The sequence below is a fragment of the Zonotrichia albicollis genome, chromosome 16 (genome assembly GCF_047830755.1).
Source record: "Zonotrichia albicollis isolate bZonAlb1 chromosome 16, bZonAlb1.hap1, whole genome shotgun sequence".
NCBI classification, from domain to species: domain Eukaryota; kingdom Metazoa; phylum Chordata; class Aves; order Passeriformes; family Passerellidae; genus Zonotrichia; species Zonotrichia albicollis.
This window is the reverse complement of record NC_133834.1, coordinates 16,242,679-16,266,435: the sequence shown is the minus strand read 5'-3', so window position 1 is coordinate 16,266,435 and position 23,757 is coordinate 16,242,679. Positions and strand designations below refer to the sequence as shown.

Here is a 23,757-nt window from a genome sequence, read left to right as displayed (position 1 = left end):
GTTCTCGCCTCCCATGGTAATCAGATCCACGCCCTTCTGGGCACGCCTTGTTTGCTGTGGTGGTCGCACGGGGGTCTCTGGTGGTCTCTGAGGCTGAAGATTGTGGTCTTCCTCAGGACTGAACTTTGGAACTTTTCTCCTTTGCGCATGCGCTTTTGGTTCCTTGGTGCTTATCTGAGTTGTCTGTCGGCCTTGATTAGCTTGGAGACAGAGTTCCTTTATCTGGGCTTTTTGTATCTCTTGGTCTTCTCTAGTATTTTTCTTTATGCAAGAAACTTCAGAAATTTGCATTTTCCTATGCCCTTTGTACCATGGCAGAGGTTTCTTAAGTAAAAAGGTTAAAATTTAACACATAGTTCTACAGGCTAAACTTCAAATGCTTAATTCATATTGCTAATTCAAGTGAACTCCAAAAATCTCTATTTCAGCATCAGGTAAGACCAAGTGGATGACCTGTCCAGCCTGGTAGTAGAGCTACAAGACAAACTAGAAAGGCTGAGAAGTATTAGAAAATCAGAGAGGGACATAGACTGATGGGACCATAGCCTTCCTAAGACAGGAGCATCCAACAGAAAGGAGATCCTTTATCCATCTTCCAGTAAAGAGCAGGTACCAGTTGGGAAGTGAGAAGTAAGTGGAGGGCAATCCATACTCAGGGAAGCAAGCAAAGTTCTTCTTTGCCCACCTTGCTTTTCCCTCACAATACCGTCACAGGCAAACTCAAAAAAGTGGGTTGGATGAGTGGACAGTGGGATGGATTGAGAACTGCCTGCGTGGCAGACCCCAGAGGCTTGTGATCAGTAGTAGAGTAAGGTTGGAGACCTGTCACTAGTGGTGTCCCCCAGGGTCCTCGGCTGGGCTCAGTGTTGTATAAATTCTTTATCAGTGATTGGATGAAAGAGCAGATGTGTCCTCAGCAAGTTTACTGCTGATACAAAGGAGTGGCTGATATTTCAGAGGGTTTTGCAGGCCTTCAGAGGGACCTCAGAAGCTTAGGGAGGTGGGTAGAGAAGAACCTTCTGAAATTCAACAAGGGGAAATGCAGTTCTTGCACCTGTGGAGGAACAGCCCTGGTCACCAGTACAGGCTGGGAGCCAACCCACTGGACAGCAGTGCTGCAGAGTAGGATCTGGGTGTCCTGGTGCACAGCTATCTGTCCCTGACCAGCTGTGTGCCTTGGGGCCAAAAAGGGCAATATTGTCCAGGGCTTAGAAAGAGTATTGCCAGCAGGTTGAGGGAGATGATCCTGCCCCTCAACTCCTAGTGAAGCCACATTTGGAGCATTGTGTCCACATCTGGGCCCCGCAGTACAAGTGAGACATGGAGTGCCTTGAGCACTATCAGAGTGCTATTGAGTTGGTCAAGGGTCTGGAGAATCTCTCTAATGAGAAAAGGCTGAGGGAGCTGGACCTGTTGACCTTGAGAAGAGATGGCTGAGAGGGGACCGTATTAATGTGTATGAAATGTGTACCCATCTAAAAGGTGGGTAGTGAGAGGATGGACCAGGCTCTTCTCTTTGGTGTCAGCTAGTCAATCAAGGGGCAAAGGCACCAACTGATGCCCAGGAAGTTCCACGCAAACATGAGGAAGAACTTCTTCACTGTGCAGTGACTGAGCACTGAACAGGGTGCCCAGAGAGGGTGTGGAGTCTCCCTCATTGGAGATTTTCCAGAACCATCTGGACACAGACCTATACCGTGTGCTCTGGGATGACCCTGCTTGAGCAGGGAAATGGGATCAGATGAGCCACTGGGGGCCCTTCCAACATGATCAATTCTGTGACTGTTGTGTGTTGGGCCCTCGTCTGGCCTTGTCAGTGTGCACAGGGGTTTATCAGCACAGTGCTGAGCAGAGTCTGGCTGCTGTGCTGCACCCTGCTCCCTGCACGTGTCCATGGTTTGCTCGCAGCTCTGTGGCTGAAGCATGGCATGGCTGCCATATGAAAGCCATTGGCTGTCTGGACAACCTGCACTGGAAAGAGATGGTGTAGCTGCACCTGCAGAGTCAGCATTTACATGGCCTTTCTAACCATTTTTCATTGACTGTGATGGCGTTACAAGCTAACATTTTCAGCTGAAGGTTTTATTTCACACCTCTACAGCTGTGATATGTCAAGAATTAAACTTAGAGGCACACATTTAGCAGCACAGTGCTGCTTTTGTTTTGAAGGACTGAAAAAACCAAATCAAATAAAGCTAACAAAAAAGCATGAAACATACGTACTATCACTGCAGTATCTTGTTTTGCTAGTAATTTTTCAGACTCATTCCTTTTGTTTTTACAGTCTTAAATTTTGGTCATTAAGGGCAAAATTAGCTAAATTGTGAGAAAGATTCAGTTGCAGCTTTGACAGAAGGTGGAAAAGATGTAAAGGTCTTTTATATATACTGACAAAAGCTCACAACCAGTGGAGGGGTGAAGCTGCACAGAAAGAGCTCAAACTTGGTCATAGCCCAATTTTCTCAGTAAACAAGCAGGAGAGATAACTATGCACTTTTTAGATGGGAAGGAAATATCAAAATAATACTATTAAAACTTATGTTGAGCTTTTTAGAACATTCTTCATTTCTGATCAATTATACACTTTTTGTTATTCTCTCTTTCTCCTCCTTGTTTCTGGTGCCCATGGCCCAAGACAGGCCATTCATGATAACCAGCCCTCTGGTTTGCCACATTTCTGAGCAGACACTACTGAGAATGGAAGCTATAAAGAAAAAACAACCCTACCAAAATTTTCTCTGATCATGGTGAGAATCATCAAAATTCTGGGATGTGAGATGCCAGTGGGAGTTAGGCAACTGATTTCACTGCAATTAAATCACCCTGAAAGACTTGGCCTTATGGAAAAGTCTTAACTCCCACCCCCACAAGGCCATGATCATGTAAATAAAGCTTAAATGAAAAAACTCTGAGAGGACATGAACAGCAAGGAACACACTGGACACAAGTTAGACCAAGTATTAGTATGTATTTATGCACAAGAATAAAAACAGCTTTACAAGTTGAATTGGAAATTTAAACAGAAGAAGTTTAACAGCTTTTGTATATTATATTAAATAACCAAAACACCTTTTTCCAAAATTGGTAAAGAATAAATAATATAATTTACAGTATGGTACAAAAAATAATCAGTAAGGACAGGCATTTTGCTTTATACATACACTATATAGGTATATTTATAATCTATAAAACAAATTCACATCTCAAACAAGCCAGAAAACTTAGATGATATGGCTTAACTATTATTAAAAGAAACAGCATTACATTCTGCTGCCAGAACCGTAAGCTCTAAAGCAGTTATCATGTTCAAAAATTAATGATAACTTATTGCCGTAGTGCTTGCCAAGGTTTCACTTAGGTAACATTTACAACTTGCTGTGAAATTAACAGACTGAAAGGTTTGAAAAGGTTAAAAAAAAAGTGCAGTACTTTCCTTATAAATGCATCTGAAGTCTGAGCGTAGAAAACAAAATGCAACTGAATTTCCACTCTGGGATCTGCTGTCAGTAAAAGAGATGTCTTTATAAGTTAGATTTGAATCATGCCATTTAATTCAATTTAAAAATACAGAGGGTGTCAAAAAAAGGCTTAATGATATATGAAAAATAATTACTATTCCTATGCTTAGTAGATTTAGGGATGCAGTATAAAATGGATTGTATGAGTGATCAGAATGCAACACCCTGTACAGATCTCTGTCAATGTGTGCACACACACCTGGGTGGATCCAGCCTTGGGCTATGGTACTGCTCTGCACCCAGCCCATGTGATGAGACACCCAACCTTCTGCCATTTACCTTGCCAGCTACTCACAACTGCCTTATGGTCACTGAGAGGGAAAAGCCTAGAGCAGTTAATCCTAGACCTGGAGACTGTCAGTGTCCCTTGGTCCTCTCCAACACCTCACAGTGCTCCAGGAAGGTACTAACCTAATGAAGTCACAAATGATACTGTGTGCAATTCAGTGTTACTTGCTTGGATGTCTGCTTAGCCTGACATTGTCCCTCATTTAGATTTTGTTACTGTTGTTGGGGAAGCTGAAATAATTAAAATTGAAGAAATTTTGAGTATTACCACCTTCCTGGCCATCCATCTGTGCACGTGTGTGTGTGTGTGTGTGTGTGTGTGTGTGTGTGTGTACGCCACCTCCTAAACAGTCTCAGGCACAAACTGATGATGACCACTATTGTAAAGTACATTCACCTAAAATCTAGAGCTGGTCTGATCAGAATGTGTTTAAATGGCCTTTCATATAGTAAGGGTAACAGATACTGCATCAATTCAGAATTACTACAGTGATCTTAATTATTCTTAAGTTCCTCCCTTTTCCACAAAGGGCTTTATTCTTAAAAAGCAGTTTGCAATGCATTACATTTCTGAAATCAAACTCTGCTTCATAATGCCAACTTTTAAGGGGCTGACGCCAAACACTTCTAACCCAACCTTCTGAGTGTTGAACTGATTTCTGTCATTTATACTCTGTTATTACTGAGTGGTTGAAGCCCACTTGCAAAGGTTCAGGGTATTAGAAGTTTTCTGATGTCACGGCATCATCAAGAATAGCCACCTGTTCTGCCTTCATTCTGCAGCTGGGTCCTTCCCCCTGGGTATGCTGAGGCAAGGCAGCTGACAGCTCCTTGTATCGCAGGCAAAAAGCCTTCATGGATTAGGATGAAGTGCTCTGCTCTCCACTCCTGCAGCAGGTACAGCAACACTGGTCTTTATTCTAGGCAACTTCAGAGCCAAACCCAGTGTCATATCCACTGTGTTACCAGCATCAGTAGGGAAGATGAAAAGTTTGTCAAGTTACAAATACACTGGAGACCCTGACGTTACTTTTGCAGTATTTAGAAGTTTAAGAACGAGAGTTCAGATTTCTTTTTAGACAGTACTTGATTAGAATGTAACACATTTCCTCCTGCACGTTCTGTAATCCACAGCCATAGTAGGTGCCTTCTACTTTTGTCCTGCAAATCTGAAGGATTTCTGGAGACACAGCATATAGAATAATCAGCATTAGTAATGGAGGAACCCAAAACCAAGAAGGAACAATCTGGGAAAGTCCAAACCATAACACAGCTAAATTATAAGTAAAACTGAAAGGTTTTAGTGGGCATGACTCTTGAGAGTAACAGGTGTCTTCTCCATACCAAGGCAGAATGCTCAGAACAAAACAGGCCCCAGCATTCATTTCTGTGACTGCCTTCAACTTTTCCTATTCCAGGTTCATGTGATTTTCTGACAATTCGATCAGAATTCTCAAACTAGGCTCTGTGTGCATCAGAAAACTTGTTTAATTTTCTCCTAATGACATAAAACACAAGACCAACTCTGTAGAAGCTAAAAATCATTTGCCTAAAGCAGAGTGAAGGGACTGGGCAAACAGCAGTCAGTGCATTGTGAGCAAGTTACAATAGACTCCCAGTCAAAGAAATGCCTCCCATGAGTAGCTAAAGGCAGGCAGAACTACATCCACCAAGTATAGTGCAAGTTAGGAAATGAACCCATGATAACAGCCTATGGGATGGAGAAGGTTTGTTTGTTCATTATTAATACAAGCTTGAGGTGTATACAGGAGCAGCCCCTTGGAAAAGTTCAGATCTACTCACACCAGCCAAGGAATATCCTCTAACTGGAGAAGCAGACAAGTGCGAGGAGAGGAGAGGAGAGGAGAGGAGAGGAGAGGAGAGGAGAGGAGAGGAGAGGAGAGGAGAGGAGAGGAGAGGAGAGGAGAGGAGAGGAGAGGAGAGGAGAGGAGAGGAGAGGAGAGGAGAGGAGAGGAGAGGAGAGGAGAGGAGAGGAGAGGAGAGGAGAGGAGAGGAGAGGAGAGGAGAGGAGAGGAGAGGAGAGGAGAGGAGAGGAGAGGAGAGGAGAGGAGAGGAGAGGAGAGGAGAGGAGAGGAGAGGAGAGGAGAGGAGAGGAGAGGAGAGGAGAGGAGAGGAGAGGAGAGGAGAGGAGAGGAGAGGAGAGGAGAGGAGAGGAGAGGAGAGGAGAGGAGAGGAGAGGAGAGGAGAGGAGAGGAGAGGAGAGGAGAGGAGAGGAGAGGAGAGGAGAGGAGAGGAGAGGAGAGGAGAGGAGAGGAGAGGAGAGGAGAGGAGAGGAGAGGAGAGGAGAGGAGAGGATTAACTATTAACTTGCTATCCTGTTGAACCTCCTGGAATCAGTATCTGGGTTTTTCCTACATTAAAACACAACATTAAATGCACAGGGATTTCAAAGAGGAAGTGCCAGATCCACTCATGCCTGGGAGTGACTGTAATGAAGAATGATGGTGAGGTACTACAGAGCACCCAGAGTTCACAGAAGAAAGAGGAAGCAGGGAAGGACTAAGGGATTAAGCTAGGACTTCACACTTCTCTTCATAACACAAAACTGCTCTCAACTGCTTTAGCATTAACCTAGTATTTGTTCCTACACATTACCGTATTCTTTCTTATTTCCTCTCCCAGGTAAATCCTCAGTTTTTGTGAAGATGGCAATATTTACATGTTTCCAGCAAAGCCAAAACTAATTATGACAGAGTTTTCCTAGCATAAGCTCTTTTGCCATGTTTCCAGACCTAAAATGCAACTGTTCTTCAGGGAGAGCAATAAAGCACTCTTTCACTCACAGGGTGAACGGTGCAATGTGCTGAAGAATCTCAAAGGTTAAGAATATGAGTGCAGTCAGGGTGATGATCATGATTGTGATGTGATGGGGTTTAAAAGTAGGGGATCCAAGCAGCATGGGAGGAGGGCAGATCAGAGCTTCCCTACCAAACAAGCAAGCAGGTGTGAGCCCCAGTGGAATGGTCAAAGAGCCAAAGGAACAGAGTGGTCTGTAAGAACATAGCATCGAGGAGTGGCAGTGCCCTGAACAGAGTGCAAGAACTTCAGTTTGACTGAATGGTAAGAAAGCTGCCAACTAGGACGTGTCAAGATACACAATGGTTCCCCTACCCACACCTACCCTTATCCTCCACAGCTTTCATGGGGATCAGAAGGCATGGCATTTTGATCACTATGCAAACAACAATTCATAAACAGGAGATTGTGGCAATCCCATCCCTACTTGAGCTGCTTGCTTAGGCTATTCCAAAGTACAAGTCCAGGACTGTCCCACAAACCTGCAATCTTACATTGCTGATGCAGGAACAGACTATCTTCTGTAACGTTATTCCATGTTCTGTTGTTGCCAGCATATTGCACATTCCAGGACTTGCAAGTATTTCTTGAGACCTTTGAAACCAATGCTTCTCTGTTAGAAAGAAGCACACAGGACAGGGACAACTCAGACTCAGCTGCTCCCTCATCAAGTTCCAGCTCTGCAAGCTCCAACTTAGCTGAACAGTCTGCACCAGCCATTTCCTTACTGTGACAGATCCCCAGTCGGGGGGCCACCACCTCCTCCATCAAACAGGATCTCCCTGCGAGTGGGCTCAGGTATGGACAGCTCCTGGGCAAGGTCATTGAAGCGAGATATGTAATCTATGCTGTTCTCATTCATCATGCAAGCCAGCTGGGAATCCACCACCTGGAGGAGACAAGGAGAGAAGAGGTGAGCTACATGTCAGTGGCAATTTCATGGAATAACTGAGGTTGGAAGGGACATCCTGAGAGCATTTTATCCAACCATCTCACTTGAGCAGGGTCAGCTTAGAACAGGCTGCCCTGGATCTTGGCAAGTGTTGAATTATCCCCATGCACAGACATTCCAAAACTCTCTGGGTATCCTGTTTCCATGCCTGATTACCTCAAAACAGATCTCTTGTCTTCAGGTGGAATTTATTGTGTTTCAAATTCTGCTTGCAGCCTCTCATTCTGAGAAGTGTCTGGCTCCCTCACCTTCTTTCCCAGCCTCTCCTCATATGAAAGAGACACTTTATCTCACTTGATCTGAGTTAGAGAACAGCTCTTCTCGTCCACAACTAAATGGAAGCTTCTAAAAAGCCTAACCACCTATAGTCTCAATGGATCTTACCTGCTCCAATTTAGCATTAAGGTGCACAGGTAGATGATCTAAAGATATTACCTCTGCCACAAGAACTGTTCACCTGTGCATAACATGGAGGCTTACCTCATTTTCTTCTAAAGGGAGCTGGTAATACTGAGGGCTCCAATGTAATTTCAAAACCATGCAAATAAATTGTATTTCTTTAATTAGAATACACCTTGACAACTTCTTACCACCAAGCAAACAAAATCTTCATATTTATGCGAGAAGTGGATCTGTGTTTCAGGTCTGAAGCTGCCAATGTCACACTAAATCAGCATAAGCTTGCTGCAGCTCCTGGTTACATGGTCTGTACAGAACCTCCTTATCCAAATCCAAAGCGGAGAAGAGAAATGACATATTCCTTCCATAAGGGAAAGTCCCCAAGAAATTACAAGTTATATGATGTTGTAATGAGTTTAATAACTAAACTGTGGGATAACTGAGACTGGAAGGGATCTGAACAGGTCTCTACTTCAACCACCTGCTCAAAGCAGATTCACCTATAAGGACAGACCAGCTCACTTGGAGCTTTATTGATGTGAGCCCTGGAAAGCTCTGAAGACAGTCACTGCATAACATTTCTGGGAAACTTGTTTCCTTGCCTGCCTATTGTCGAAGTGAAGTTTTTCTATAGATAAAGCAGAACCTTTCTCAGTTCAGCTTTTGCTTGTTTCTCCCACCTCCCATCACCATTTTGTAAAGGGCTTGCTACATTTTCTAATGACCCTACTGCAGGCATTGGCAGGCAGCAGGGCCCCTCCCATCCTGAAGCCTTGTCTATGCTGAACAAGCCTAGACATCACCCTTTCTTCACCACCTGATTCTCCTGGTAAACCTCAGCTGAGCTTGCTCTGGTTAAACTCTCTCTCCTATATATTGGGTATTCAAAACTGGTGACAATATTCTAGGCATGATCTCACAGCACATAGACACCACTGCTCTACAGCGTAGAGCAGGTTAATAATAATTTTTTTCAATATCCTGACCATGCTCCTGTTAAAAACAGCTCATGACATCATTCAGCTTTGGTTCCACATTTTTGGTTCCACACCTTTGGATCCACCCTGGATCACGCTCAGCTCACGTCTGAGGTACAGCAGAGATGCTTCCCAAGCAGCCAATACCCAGCTGATACTGCTGTGGGGTTATTCCTTAGGCCCTTCCTAGGGCAGGACTTTGCATTTTCCTTGCTAAGCTGCATAATGTTCCTGCAGCTCATTCTTCCTGTCTGTCCCTCTGAAAGGGAGCTCTGTCCTTGAGTGTGTCACAGCCTTAAAAACTGCTGGGCTTCATTCTACCCCTTCAGAAAAGTTCAAAACAAAGGGATACCTCTGCCAACAGAGACAAGTAATTCAGCAGCACAGAACCTTCTTCCATCCTCTCAAGTGACTTGTTATTAGCCATGTCCTACTTCTTCCTTCTGGACCTATCTATTTTTTCCTACCAGGTTTCCAAATGTATTGTAGCTGCATCACTATTAATCTTGCTCTTATCTTTGGCACTTTCAGTTCTTGCTCTACAAAGAACACACAACAGAATGACTGAATTTTTCTCTGTCAGAACAAAGGTATATCCAACAGATGAATATGACCTCCCTCAGCAAAAAGAACCTGGGTTGAAGGCACTTACAGCAGCCTCTCACACCAGCTCTGGGGTCGGGTAATTGCCCTCAGATAATTTTACATCTTTCTGTTATGACTGTAATTCTTCTCTACTGAGCTGAAGTGCAGGCGTCAAAGCCCCTCTGCATTTCAAGTATCTCAGGAAGGTCTGGGGTTCAGTACCCAGTAACTCTAACTTCCAGCACTGCAAGAGGAAGCAGACTCTGAGTGCAATTTGCTGCCATACCTCTGCCACATCTGCCAGGGACCGCGACACAAAGGAGTCCCGTGAGTTTCCATCCAGCAGGCTGGGTCCCAGCAAGGAGGTGCCACTGGTGTTCCCAGCTGGAGTTGGTAACATTTTTCGTCCCTTCTCTGGGGAGATGAAACTTGCTACAAAGAAAAGGCACATCAGTAAGTCACTGCACTGAGTGTTCTTAACTGGGAGGATAAAAAAGAAGGGCAAGGAAATTCAAAATGGAGGACAGATATCCATTTCTTCCATCTTTTAAAAATTATGTGTTGCCAGGATTGATACCACACTGCTAAAAGTAAGAAGACTTATTACAGTGGCTCCATGAATTATTAATTTAAAAAAAAACTCTCAACAACTAAACCTCAACCAAACCCAGTGAGTGATCTCATGTCTTTGAAATAGTACTTATCAAGCACACAACAAAGTCTGTTCTTCCACCAGCAGAGTCAAAGACATCTGTTCATTTTGGCACAACAGTCCAAATGTCTCACCCTAACTGATGAGTCAGGCTCCAAACAGACTACATGGAACTGCCAAGGAATTACTTGTCCCAAGCTATGGGCCCCAATCTAGCAATAGGATCTTTTCAGGAACAGACTTGTAAAGAGAGAGAAAATGTACTCAAGGCAACACCATGGAAATGAAAGCAAGAAGTATTTGGAATAATTCTACAAATGTCCTACTGGGTTTACAATTTTTCAAAGGATTCACTTCTGTTAAACAATGTTGGGGGGGTTTTTTTGTTAACAGGAAAACGTTTTTTGGTTGCACTTCTCTGTATCTGGACACTTACAGAACAAGCTGCTGAGGGAGGAGTCTGTGGAGTCATTGGGGTACCACTGGGGATCATGGGTGGGAGATGCAATCCAGTTCTGCTGAGGACTACTGGATGGGGATGGAAGACTTTTGGAGCTGTCACTGCCATTCAGCTTTGCAGGAGAGAGAGAAACACCTTCACCTGTAAGCCGATGTTGGGGATCACGAATTCAGTCAATACGGTAAAATTACAGGACACTGCAACAATTTTTGTTTAGAAAGGAAAAAAAACCCCAAACAACAACAATAACCTCCCCCTGCCCCATATTTGCTAGAAAATAAAGGTCAGGCACAGAATTTTATTTCCAACAGGTATCTGGAAACAAACAAACAAACAAAAAACAAACCCACAAAAACCTCATAACCCAAGAACTCCTTCCTGGAAAAGTTTCTGCTGCTATGTAAGATGTCAGGAATTTTTTTAAAGTTGATAGGCAGACTTTAGCTAGTCTTAGACTTACTGTATTGGCCAGAGCTAATGGCAATTTCAATGATGGAATCACTGATCTGAGTGGCAGGTTCGCCTTGGGAAAGCACATCTTCAGGTGGTCCAGGCAGGGAAATATCCAAGAGAGCAGAAACATTGGGAGGAGAGAGCCGAGTACTGGAAGCTTCTGATGAGGGAAGAGGAGGGGTGGACAGACCATTCTGGAGAGAAGTCTTGGCCAGTTCTGGCATGGAAAGGACTGATGAACCCTGTTACAAAAAATGGAATTAGGTGTTCATAAATTTATTAAGAAATCAGGAAACTAAAAAGGCACATTTTGACTCCTGAGCATCAGATTAAAACCAGACTTCTAAGGGAAAAAACCCAGTAGATATTATGCCTAAATTAGAGGAACATACTATTTATATAATAAATCTGTATTATTTTAATGAAAAGTACCTGTAAGCATAAACAAATATGCTTCAGCCCATATCCTGCCAAATAATCTGAAAAAATATGAAACTATAACATTCCAAAGACAGCCTACATAACAGAACAAGCACAATCTTAAAATTAACATAATTTTGATATATCTACAAGACAGCTCCCAATAAATATCTATTAATTTGACTTTGTGTAGGCAAAACCCTTTAACTTCTGGAAGGGAATACACATATTTTAAACTGGTAACTCACATTTATTCACTTTTTACAGCCAGACTTTCCAAAATTCAACTGATCTTTAAGGAGTCTCATTACCAGTACCTCATAGTAGAACTGTAACTTTTTTTGGTGCAGTGTATACACAGCCGTCGTAACAGCAAGAACCAGAACCCAAGGCCCCACTACCACAATAAATGCCTCATAGGTTCATGTCCTAACATCTTAAAAAATCCTTATCTCCTTTATGCTCTCCAATCAAACTAATTTTTTCACATGCAGGCATCACAGTGAGCATGGAAAGTGCTTCACTGAAGAAAAGAAGAGACTGTATCATGAGGCCTAAAATTCCAGCACCAGGTCCTGGATCCCAGTGGAGAAAGAGTCAGGGGACAGGATGACAACACTCCTACAATAGTGCCATCACAGTTACTCTTTAAGTATCTATGTCTCACTGGATCCTGTACAATGAACAGTGAATTTCTGGAAAGGATGCTGACATTACAATCACAATTTTAGTCCTAATAACCCTCCTTTAGCTACATGGAGGCAGCAGGACTGCAAACTGCTGAAATGAACCCTTGTGATGTCTAAAATATGCACATAGATATAGCAGAGTGATTATAAACTCCTCCACTCTATTAAGAGATATGTAAAGTTTGTTTGTCCCTCACAGATCAGGGACTGTCAGCATCACTTTGATTTTAGGGAATGGCACACACACATATTTAAGCAGCTTTCCTATATTTCTTTAAACTTCTTCAGATGTTAAGGATTTCATTGGATTTCATTTCCACTAGAAACCAGTGGTGCACAATTACCTGGGAGTACAGAGTTTTAACCAGCAATACCAGTGGTATTTTTCACAGAACATTACCCATTGCAGAGCACTGTTCCCCCAGCACACAGCGTACCTGGAAGCCATCCTGCTCGGCCCGGGTGGGCAGGCTGATGTACGGCACCCGGCACGCTGGGCCTGAGCCCTGCAAGCACAACAGAAACCACGTGAGTGACCAGCTGGGGAGGGAAGAGATAAAGGCCTATTACCATTCATCTGTGCGCCTCATATATCTCATGTCTTTCAAAATGGTACATCAACTCCCTCAGAACATGACATGGACTAGCATGTGTCTGGGTCTCAATGAAAGCAACAGCAAGGAGAAATTACAGTTTCCATTCCAAATACAATCCCAAAAAGTCCATGTTTTGCCCCAGATTCCCTCCTGAATTTCTGAAATGCCATAATTTTTTTTTCAAGCGAGATTTCTGGATTGCCAAGTTCAATGCTCTACCAGCTGCAACCCATTTTACAGGAAGGAAATTCATTCAATGAGATGATGCTTTGATCCCTCGACAGCAAATACATAGTACACAACACAGACTGGGTCTGCCATGACAGCAGTGTCTAACAGCAAGCCCCAGGAGAAAGCTCACTGAGGAATCATAATAATACAGCTTTCTTATACAATGAAAGAACAAGACAGTTAAACACTTGAAAAAAGCTTGTTTAAGAGCCTCTGACCTCCACAGTGGTGATGGAGCCTCCATTCTGATGTGCTGTTGCTGGCTCCTGCCCTGTCACTACTGTGGGCACTGCATCCGGTGACAATGGAGACACGCCTGGCAAACCATCTGCATCCAGGACAGGCATGGGACTGCCAGGGATAATGCCAGCACTTTTAGCTGCCAAGTCAATAGCACCTTGGGTGAGACAAAACACCAAAAAACATATTACAAGCTTCTTCTTCCCTTTGTTATGATTCTCTAAAAGATGATTTTTTTAAACTTACCCAGAGTCAAAACTGCGCCTATGTAAAAAAGCGGCAATGGTAATGATCTGATCATCTGGGTCAGCTGCTTCTCTGCACCAAGTGTAACACTGCTTTTAGCTAAAATGTTTAACTTTTCTGCCCTGTTCCAACCTCTTACTAGGTATATCAAAATAGCTGAGAAACATCCCAGTTCCCCTTCCATTCTTCTATTTTTTTTCTTTTTGTCCTCCAAATTGCTAAGTAATTATGCAATTTCCAGAAATTTTCTATGGGTTACTAGAGGAGGTCTAGAAACAAAAGAGCCTTATTTTGTTATCTTGCCTCTGACAGCCATGTAGACTCTGTGTAAAAATTGTAGGTTGTTGTAAGGGTCAACCTCACCCAGACCTTTTAAAATTCACTTCAAACATCTGAATGTCTTCTCATCTCAAAAGAATCCTCTAGGTAAAACATAGATGCAGTCACTGTTTTAACCTCATTAATTGTTCTAATTATGGAACCCACTCTCTACTGTGAAACAGTACCTGCCTGGAAGACACCAGCATGGGTTTTATTGCAGAATTCAGAATTACTTACTAGACAGATGGTTGGTGGCCTGTGTTGGAAGAACTTTGGGCACAATTGGACGAGAAACAGCAGCTTTAGTCAGCGAGGACTGGATTGGCCGAAACGAACCTCTCCCTGGGGAGAAGCATTAATACCTGTCAGGCAAATGAAATCTAACACCTTTAAAGCAGAACACAACACAATTCAATGGAAGCAAATAAATTCTAAACAGCAGCAAGCTGCAGGAATGCAAGTAGTGGAGGTGATGGAATAGCACTAAAACAGTGATGTGAGCTAAGCAGTTGTCTTGCCACGGACACGCAACAGCGAGCGCTGCTGTGCTGTTGGAGCTGCTCTCATGCTGTCAGTGAAGACAACTCTTCAGGCCTCATGCTGCTTTTCATGGGGGATCACCTGTACTACCACTGCACTCAAGAGTGCACCAGCAGAAAAGGACATATGGGCAGTATATTGCTTATGCTGTATAAAATTTAGACAGTATCCCAGGTACTAGGCTACGTCCAATATAAAATCTAGACAAATTATTACACCCTACAGAACAAAAATTCCTGTCTAAGTATTTTATTCCAAATTTCATCTTCCTGTTGAGAACTCCTTGCTCTTCTGTGATTTCAATCTTGGGAAATTGAAGAAAAAAATTTTATAAAAAGCACAACTTGCTTCACAATGACCCAGGAGAGCAATTCCATCATCCTGAAGGCTAGTGACACTGTCATTTCAAAAGAGTATTTTCTTCTTTTTAGAAATTACCTCTTTATGCAGTTTTAAGGGACACTTTTCAGTTTGTAGAAGTGCTAGACTCACCTGTAATGGATGAGTTGGATAAGATAGAAAAGGAACAGACATGCTGGGACGGATTTCCAGACGGTCTAGGGAGCAGTGTTCTCTATGTGAGAGAAACAATAAACCAGAACAGATTTAAACACAGAGAGTAACACTCATTGTGTAAGTTGCAGGAATTCACAAGACCTTCCAGAATAGCAGAGTATTTCTGTAGCATTACTATCATGCATCAGACACAGCAATGTGATCAGTGTGCTCTTGAGAAAAAAGCTGCAGAAAGAAATGATGTGTTTTCTCTGTGAACTACTAAAACAAATTATTTCCACATGGAAAATTCTCAGAGAAAGGATGATTAGAACTATAATCCTCTCTGATTATACTTGCAGTGATTTACAAATCTCTCTTTTAAAGTGATTTTAAGCATGGTACCTAGTCTGTGTACAAACTGATCTGCCCTGAAAATTCAGCAAGTGTAGATGAGCGAGACAGCTGTGTGTGCTTGGGAGCTCTTAAAACACATGAAACTGCCCAGATCTGAAGATGTCAGGATCAAAAATAGTCCAGGGGTAATTTCTGCATCCCCTACTCTTATACAAAACAGAAGAGAAAAAAAATGGTATAGTGACACTTGTGAACTTTGTTTTCCCCAGGTTACTATTAATCAGGTTTCAGATTTCTTTTTCTCACCTGCCTCTGGTGTCCCTGTCACATGTGCCTTTTCCCAGGGTTAACAGAGCAGTCCGAAGGAGGGTAATACCTGTCTGTCACCAAAGCACCACAACAACTGGCCATTCCTTCCATACATCTTTTTCCAAGTCACATTTTTCCCCAAGAATCATTGTTCCTTTAGCATGTGTTATGGCTTATTTCACTACAGAGGCTTATATCCACCACAGTTTAACAGCCACTACTGAGCAGGAAGCAGGAAAAGGATAGAAAGGAAAATTTTGTACTTAAGAGGGCTGCCAGCTCCAACACTGCCAGCACAGGACAGTACAGGGACAACACTGCCTACGCCTCAGTGCCAGAAGGCCCAGGTAGCAGAACCTGCTTCCAGGTTTCAAAAGCCTCTTCCAGAGGATTTTTATTTCTCCAAACTACCTTAGGCACTGGACTTCCACTGTTGTTGATATTCTTCATACAGGGAATGTAATATGGCGAGTTACACTAGAGACTGAAGTGTTTATTCCTTCATAATTTCAGCTTTATATTTCCAGTGGATGCATGAGGGAAATTCAGGGGTTTTTTTGTTATGTACAAATTACTACAGCCTTACTGATCCTCAGGGAGCAAAACAGGCATTTACACTTTGCTCTGACCTGTACTACCAGTGGCTTCCGCAAGTGCCTGTTCCGCAGCTTCCTGGGCTTTGGAAGGAAGAAGTCCGACTGCATCTGGACAACAACAGGAAATGCATTACAAGCATTTTAAGCATCCAGAACCAGAATAAATTATATCCCCCAAATTCTTATTTTTGATAAAGATAAATTAAGAATTAACCAGAATAATATGTTTTGTTTCAGATAGCACCATATCCTTCCTGCTAGAGTCAGAATATTTTCCACCAAGGATGTATTTTTTCTTCTTTTTTTATGGAGATAAAGCTTTGTCCCAAAAAGCCATTTTATTACCAACTACTTCAGCTTCCTACAAAATTCTTACTGAGATTGTGTACATAAAAATTAGAATTTGACTTATGTACAGCAATGAGGCTATGTTAAAAACAGCTACATATGAGAAGGGGATAAGTTTTTGCTAAATCTAGCACATATATTTGCTGGAGCAACTTAATTAGACAGCAAATAAGTGTCATCAAGCTGTGGGATAGTATTCAGATTTGAATTACCTGAATTACCCGAAAAAGTAATGTCAGTTCAAAGCACAGTTACATAGTTAAAATCTCACTCAGCTCATTTAATACAATGTTAAACTTAAACATGATACGAAGCACTGCTTCACAGGGCAGCCCATACTTTCTGAGGAATTCAGCATCCCTGTGATACCTCCTGGAAGCTGGCTCATGCACACCATGCTGCATTTTCTATTCTCACTTACACTGATGGTGTCCAGGTGCTGCCGGAAGGTCAGCTCGGCTTCCTTGCTGGGCAGGAACAGTTTCCCATGGCGGCTGTTGGGGGGCAGGGTTGTAGGGACTGCAAACAGCCCACTGTCGGCCTCCGTGCTCCCAGAACTTGAAGGACTAGCCACCAAGAGAGGTCTAGGGAGGTTTCTCAAACCTAGAATATTTTAACAGCAATTTAAATTAAATAAAGTGAAAACAAAAAGAAATAACTCTTTAGTAGCTGAAGGGTCGTAGAGAGCTGGGACTTAAGGATTCAGGCTTTGGCACCAGCTGTTTCCAAAATCAGGAATATTTCCATATTTCAGCTGTCCCACCTGCAAACTGACAGTATTTACCTGCTATGAACACCACTAATATTCACTTGCTTTGAATTCTTCGAAGTATGGGAGTCAATGTAATTGTACACTACTGAAGAAACTAGAATTGAGCCCTATTTTCAGCCCCACATAGGCTGTGATAATCAGTTTATCTGTTCGGCTTGTAGGCATACCTGAGGGCCTATCACAGTAAACAAACTCTATCTACCATTTCTTATGTAGGGGAAGGTAATACAAACACAGAGCCATTTTACAGTGTTTATGATTTATTTACTCTCCCCATCCCTTCTTTCCCTATAGTAATTTGAAGTGGAATCCCAATAATATCAATCTGGTGATGGAGCGGAGATCAATTTACCAAAGACCTTCCCAAAGACAGTCTGTCTTCAAAATACATCTGGCACAGTGAAATAATGGTAACTTGTCTGAGTGAAACTTCTCTATTTATGTTTAAATTTAAAAAAAATGTGGTAGGATTTCCCTCTGCACACAGCCAGCTTGGATGAAAGCCAGCATTGTTAGCCTGTCACTCTGAGGTAGCCAAGATGCACACAGGGGCTTACCAGCACCAGTTAACCCAGTTAACCTGCTCCTGGGTTCACTGCTTCTCAGAGCAGGGATGTGAAAAGGACTGCCTAAAAATCACAACTGGTCCCAGTAATCCCAGCACCATCACAAACTTTCCTGAAAGCATAAACATTTGGTGGCAAATGCAACTGGGCTGAAGCACAGAACCAAAATTCTTGGCCTGCATGGCTGCAGGTTACAGCAGCCATACCGACTATTAAAGAAAAGGCAATTCATAATCATTCTCTATCTTATAATCATAGAATCACACAACTGATTTGGGTCAGAAGAGACCTTGAAGCTCATCTCACTCCACCCTCTGTCATGGGCAGGGACAACTTCCCTACCCCAGGTTGCTCCAAGCCCCATCCAACGTGGCCTTGAACACTGCCAGGCATCCGGGGCGGACACAACTTCTCTGGGCAACCTGTGCCAGGCCTCACCACCCTCACAGGGAAGAATTTAATTTAAAACCATAGTGGCAGGATGGCACAGAAAATTTTCTGTAAATATTTATCAACAGATTTTACACTGGGCATTTACTTGCCTGTTTTGTAAGCTGATATTCTCTTGAGATCTCACACCTTGTGCCAGTCAGCACGTACTGGTTCAGGCTGGGAGGGGGTCAATTTTCTTCAGTGGCAGTTTTGGATTTGCGTTGCAAACAGTGCTCATAACTCAGGGATGCTTTAGTTACTCCTGAGCAGGATTTACACTGGTCAAGGCCTTTGCTGTTCCCCACCCCACACTGCCAGTGAGGGGGCACAGCCAGGACAGCTGATCCCAGCTGACCACAGTGATATCCCACACCATGGGGGGGTCATGCTTAGCATAAGGAGCTGGGGAAAGAAGGAGGAATGGGGAGGACATTCAGAGTGATGGCATTTGCCTTCCCAAGTTACTGTTACATATGATGCAGCCCTGCTGTCTTGTGGATGGTTGAACACCTGCCTGCCCAGGGGAAGCAGGGAACAAATTCCTTGCTCTGCTTTGCATGCACAGCATTTGCTTTCCCTAATAAACTGTTTTTATTTCAAAGCATGAGTTCTCTCAGTTTTACTCTTTCAGTTCTCCCCCATTCCACCAGAGGGGAGTAACTAAGCAGCTGCATGGGGCTGAGCTGCTGGCTGGGACTAAATCATGACACAGCTCCCAAAAAAACCCAAGCATCTTCCGTAAGAGTGATCAAGGAGAGTTCTTCTGGATTGTGAACTGCATTACTGATGTGCATTGTTATTCAAGATTCAAAGCAGCACTGGACTTAGGACAATTCTAAAGCAAATTAGCACACACCGATGTTCTCAGACAGTGAAGTTCCTAGGAAATATTTCTTCCAGTGTTTGATCTCTGGGAAGTTCTCATTATGGTGTGAGGTATTAGTGAGTTGATTTCATCAAGTGGATTTGTAGGAATGCTCACCTGAGGAGCTGGAAGCAGCACCAGGAGAAAAAGTCTTGTTGCGAAGGGCAGACTGGTTCCGTGCGCAGCCGGGGCTCCTGGCGTTGAGGGCAATCACCTTCCCTGGGGGAGTCAGGGCCTGCTCCTCCTGAGTAGGCTTTATGGGTGACGTGGCAATAGAGCTCATCTCGGGCATCTGAAAATGCACATCAAACGAACAGTTTGTGCTGGTACAACAAATGTATTGTGAAACTCACTGTACTTAGGAAAACTTAAAATCTGTCATCCTACAACACCTTAAAGTACTGTAAGCAGTATCTCCTAGTGGGCGTGAGGGGCAGCTGAAATTACCTTCCTGCCCATTTAGCATTGTTGGATGTCACCAATTCAATACATTAATTTATGTTACAATTGAGTTGACACTCAACAATCTTCACACAACGTGCTGGATCACCACGGGATAGAAAGAAAGAGAAAAAAACAGTTTTGGTTTTAATTCAGTGCAAAGCTATTTTTCATAAACTCCATACAGAGGGCTGCTCTGGTGAGAGCAGACAAAAACATTTTAATTCTCTCTTAATTCTAATCAAGTAGAGTTTTGAATTTTTTCCCTTCTCTTTCCCATTGTAACACAGCACTAACAAGAGACACATGTGCATCGATAATTTTACAGACCAATCCAGTTGTTTCATTAAGTTATTTAAACTGTCTTCTAGAAAACCCTCCCTTTTAAATTAATTTTAAGCAATCACAGGCTTAAAATTATGCCCACTGCTCAACTGCAATGCCACTTCAGAGTTTATTTTATGCTGATGATTTTCATTTAAAGAATGAACCACAGCACAGCTGGTTACTTTGGCTGTTACAGATTATCTGGAGAAAACAGCAGGCATGCACACAATCAATCCTTCCTCTTAAAATATCCTGTGGCAAAAACACCATAGTTCCTGTCATTATTTGATGAAATGCAACTTTCAAGACATCTACAGTGCTTTCAGTGAGGCTGTAAATATCTTCCTGGCCTTTGCAATATCAGTGCCACAATGTTCATGTTTCAAGGAGAATATGTTTTTCTGAAAAACAGTGAAAATAAAGTGGTATTTGACAAATTAAAGGTTGTGTTCCTTTTTTTTTTTTTTTGCTGGAATGTACAATATAGTATATATCCTTAAAGAGCTCCTTGATTGTTCAGTAGTGCTATGCTACTATAAGACAGCCAAGAGTGTGAAAGTGACAGAAAAACACATGCAAATCCTAACTGCTGGTTCCTCCCCCACTCTTCAATTCCTCTCCCCCCAGGTCTCAGGGATGTCCTTCTTTATAGTTTGTGACTGTTTCATCATGTCATGCCTAACTGTCACCTGTGTCACCAGAAGTAAAAGTAGATGCCAAAGAGGAGACAGCAGCCCAGATCTGTGAGTTGTCAGACCAAAGGCCTTTGCAGTTTAAACAAGGTCAATATCTGGAGCTGCATCTGAACAAAGATGGGTTTAAATTTATAAAATTCTTCATTCCATGTCTGTAGAATCAGAATCAAAAGGAACTTTGAATGGAGTTAAATCACCAACAAACAAGGATTAAAGAACTCTGTGTTTGGGAACAGTGATACATTAGCATCCTGGGTGGAACAGAATCTTTAGCTCATCATATCTACCAGAGGCCTTTGAGTAGATCTGCTAAACTCTGTGTCTTTTTAAAAGATGTTTTACGAAGTTTCAATTGGCTGCACTAGGGGGAATTGGCTGCCCAGGTATCATTGGGGCAATTCTTAAATACAGGTTTACAAAGCACAAGAAGGAAAGCAAGTTTATTCCCTAAGGTCTGCCTAAGAACTGGGACTGTTGAACAGCTATCCTGGAGTCTGGGAACTTTTACACAAATCAGCTGAGGCAGGCCCAGTTCTATTGACTCTGCTGTTCTGAAGAAATACTTTCTTTTCACTCTCACACTGTGTAATTTGAATAAATATTGAAAATCAATGCAGTTTTCATGTGCAATAATAATCTCATCCAGGCTCCATTTCCCACAAAAGATTGGATTAGATGATCTTCCAAGGCCCCTTCCAATCTGGGCTGTTTTAAGGTTCCAAGAATCTGAGAGAGAGCAGAAGGCACCTCACCTCAGAACTGATCTTTTGAGTAATCCTGTTAAATGTTCACTGGAACACCAACGAGACTCACAGCAAACTAGAAGCTAAAAGACAGTGTACAAAGCATATTGAAGCAAAGTCCACTCTGTAGCCAGCTGTCTTGTGTGGTGGTTTTTGTATAATTTAAACACAGGAATCTCCAAAGCTCTTGACATGGCTAGCTACGAATTTATTGCAAATGCACAACTGGGCAATTATTCCCCAAATGAAACTAGAGTTTAGCATCTGGAGCATGAACAAGAGCCACTTACTGGTTTGGGATTGACTTCAGTAGAGATGAGTCTCAGAAGGCAATTCAAGAGTCTCTGCTTGTGCAAGGTAGAGCATGCAGGGACAGCACTTGACTCAGATACCTGCTCTCTAGCATGCTGGGTTTCTGGCTCCAAGACAGCCAACCAGTCATATTCCAGCTGCAGCTTGTTCGGTTTGCCCATCATGAGGTAGACTTCAGCCAGTGTAAGGCTCTCAGAGGTTCGCAGACTCCATCCTTCTTCTCTAACTTGTTGGGAGAGCCGACTTGGGTCATCCTTGAGAGACTTTGTACTGGATTGTCCCTGAGGTGTAGGTGGAAACGAGGAGCCCAGCTTCTCTTGAGAATCCTCCATTACTGCATCCGTGATATCCTTGGTACAAGCATCAAGCTGCTGGCCCTGGCTGTGGCTCGCCTGAGTTTCATATCTACTGCTGCCAGGGGAAGCCACACCACCTCTCAGTAGCTGGGAACAAGAGTCAGAGGTTTCTGCACTCCTCCTGCTTGGAAAAGCCACTGGAGAAGCATTACCAGCTGCTGAAGCAGAGTCTTTCCCGTGCAGTTTGTCTGTGCAGGAACATTTCTCTGGGACGATTAGGTCCTGGCAGGACTTCATGTACCGTGGGAATGGATCAAGCAGGGAGAGCTCCTCCACATCAGGGATCCTGCTGCAAGCACACTCTGTGCTGCACGAAGGCAGCACACCTGCCTGGTCACTAGCCAGGGCCTCCCTGCCCTCCATGCAGGAGGCCACTGAGCTCAGCTTTTCCTGGTGCCCTCCTGGATCCTGAAGTCCAGAAGGTGGTTTCTGGAGGGAATTAGTGATGCCAAGATTTGAGGCTATTCCTTCCACCAGGACGGGCTCTGAGGCACCATCTTCAGTGCTTGCAGAAACTTCACTTGTAGGCTGCAAGGTTCTGCTGGGCTCTGTAGTGCTTTCTCCCCTTCCCACACCCTTACCTTCCATCCCCCGCAGGTATTTCAGCTGTCCCCTTGCTGTCCCCTGACCACTCTGTATGCCAAGGATTTGGGCAGGGGGAAGTAAGTGAGAGTCTTTTGCGTTCTGTTTGCATTTGCCCGTTTCCTGCCAATGCACAGTACAGAAGGCCTTGGAGTGGACCACTCTGGCTACCCCAGGCAGTGGAGTGATGGTACAGTTCTCCCCTGGAAAGAGATGGAGCATCACTTTCTCCTCTGAGAAGCTGCCTCTTGCTTCTGAGTCTCTGGAGTCTCGAAGTTGCTGTTCTTCAAGTGTTTTACGCTAAAAAAAGACGTGTCAAAGAATGTAACAGTCATTTGCCCCTTCCAAAAAAGCACCTGGGAGCCTATTTTGCAAGTTAAAAAGAAAAAAAAAAGAAAATAAAAGAAAATCTAGCTGATTGAGGATATGTTCTCTATTTGCACAGATTATAGTGAAGACAACTGTAATCAGAAATTAGGTTCTTTGTGGTGATAAAGACTGCAGTGAAGACCTGCTACAAGCCCAAATATCCATTCCAAACAAAATTACCTCCCTGTTTCACACACCACTGTAATTGTAAATAAAAAACAAAACCCAATCAACAAATCCCCAAAAAACCTCTAACACTGCAAAACCTCTAACACTGCACAGCAAAGCAGCCTCTCATGAGTGCAGCAAACTCCACCTTACACACTCTGACATCCTTCAGTTTCAAGTGCTATGCCTCTGCTTCTTCCAGGCTCACAAATTAAACAGAAAAGCCTGAATGAAAGGCCAAAGAAGTGGATAAAACCCACAAGTCAGAAGGACTAGGTTCAGAACGGAACAGTTGCTAACTCACAAATCTTTCTATTGCATGGATCAAATTTCAGAGGCAGGGACACCCTGAACACTGTATGGCTCAGACAGTGCAGATATACATTGCAGGAAGCAGCAGCTACCTCAACAAGAAGCTTAAGCCTGTATTGGTGAAACTGCACAAAGTGCAAAGATCTGTCCATAATCTCTTGGCTGAAACTGGAAACAGAATAGACAGTTATTATCCAGGCTGTATTGGGGTCACCCAGTGATAATGAACCAGACTAAGATCACAGTTTAAGGAAACTAAATAAAGTCAGGAATATCATTTTTTCTTAACTAGCTTTTACGGGATCATAACAGAGAAGAGCTGAGGTAA

The 23,757-nt window shown here is 43.1% G+C and overlaps 1 protein-coding gene across 7 annotated transcripts in view; it reads right to left on the bottom strand.

Annotated features, from left to right (window-relative positions):
* Positions 1-2,949: 2,949 nt before the first annotated feature.
* Positions 2,950-23,757, bottom strand: part of CRAMP1 (cramped chromatin regulator homolog 1) — a 49,539-nt gene continuing 28,731 nt past the window's right edge. For 4 of the 7 annotated variants that reach the window (XM_074553328.1, XM_074553326.1, XM_074553327.1 and 1 more), the window contains exons 10-23: positions 21,621-22,880; positions 19,242-19,416; positions 16,911-17,092; positions 16,175-16,249; positions 14,877-14,958; positions 14,082-14,186; positions 13,256-13,434; positions 12,648-12,716; positions 11,109-11,343; positions 10,625-10,789; positions 9,823-9,968; positions 7,352-7,512; positions 7,106-7,236; positions 2,950-4,986 (exon numbers count right to left, since the gene is read on the bottom strand). In XM_074553328.1, coding sequence (XP_074409429.1) covers positions 4,856-4,986; positions 7,106-7,236; positions 7,352-7,512; positions 9,823-9,968; positions 10,625-10,789; positions 11,109-11,343; positions 12,648-12,716; positions 13,256-13,434; positions 14,082-14,186; positions 14,877-14,958; positions 16,175-16,249; positions 16,911-17,092; positions 19,242-19,416; positions 21,621-22,880 — 3,096 coding nt within the window. In that variant the 3' untranslated portion in view covers positions 2,950-4,855. Of the gene's footprint in view, positions 4,987-6,948; positions 7,513-9,822; positions 9,969-10,624; positions 10,790-11,108; positions 11,344-12,647; positions 12,717-13,255; positions 13,435-14,081; positions 14,187-14,876; positions 14,959-16,174; positions 16,250-16,910; positions 17,093-19,241; positions 19,417-21,620; positions 22,881-23,757 lie in introns of those variants that run through there. The other 3 variants (XM_074553330.1, XR_012582977.1, XM_074553331.1) reach the window with 3 other exon arrangements.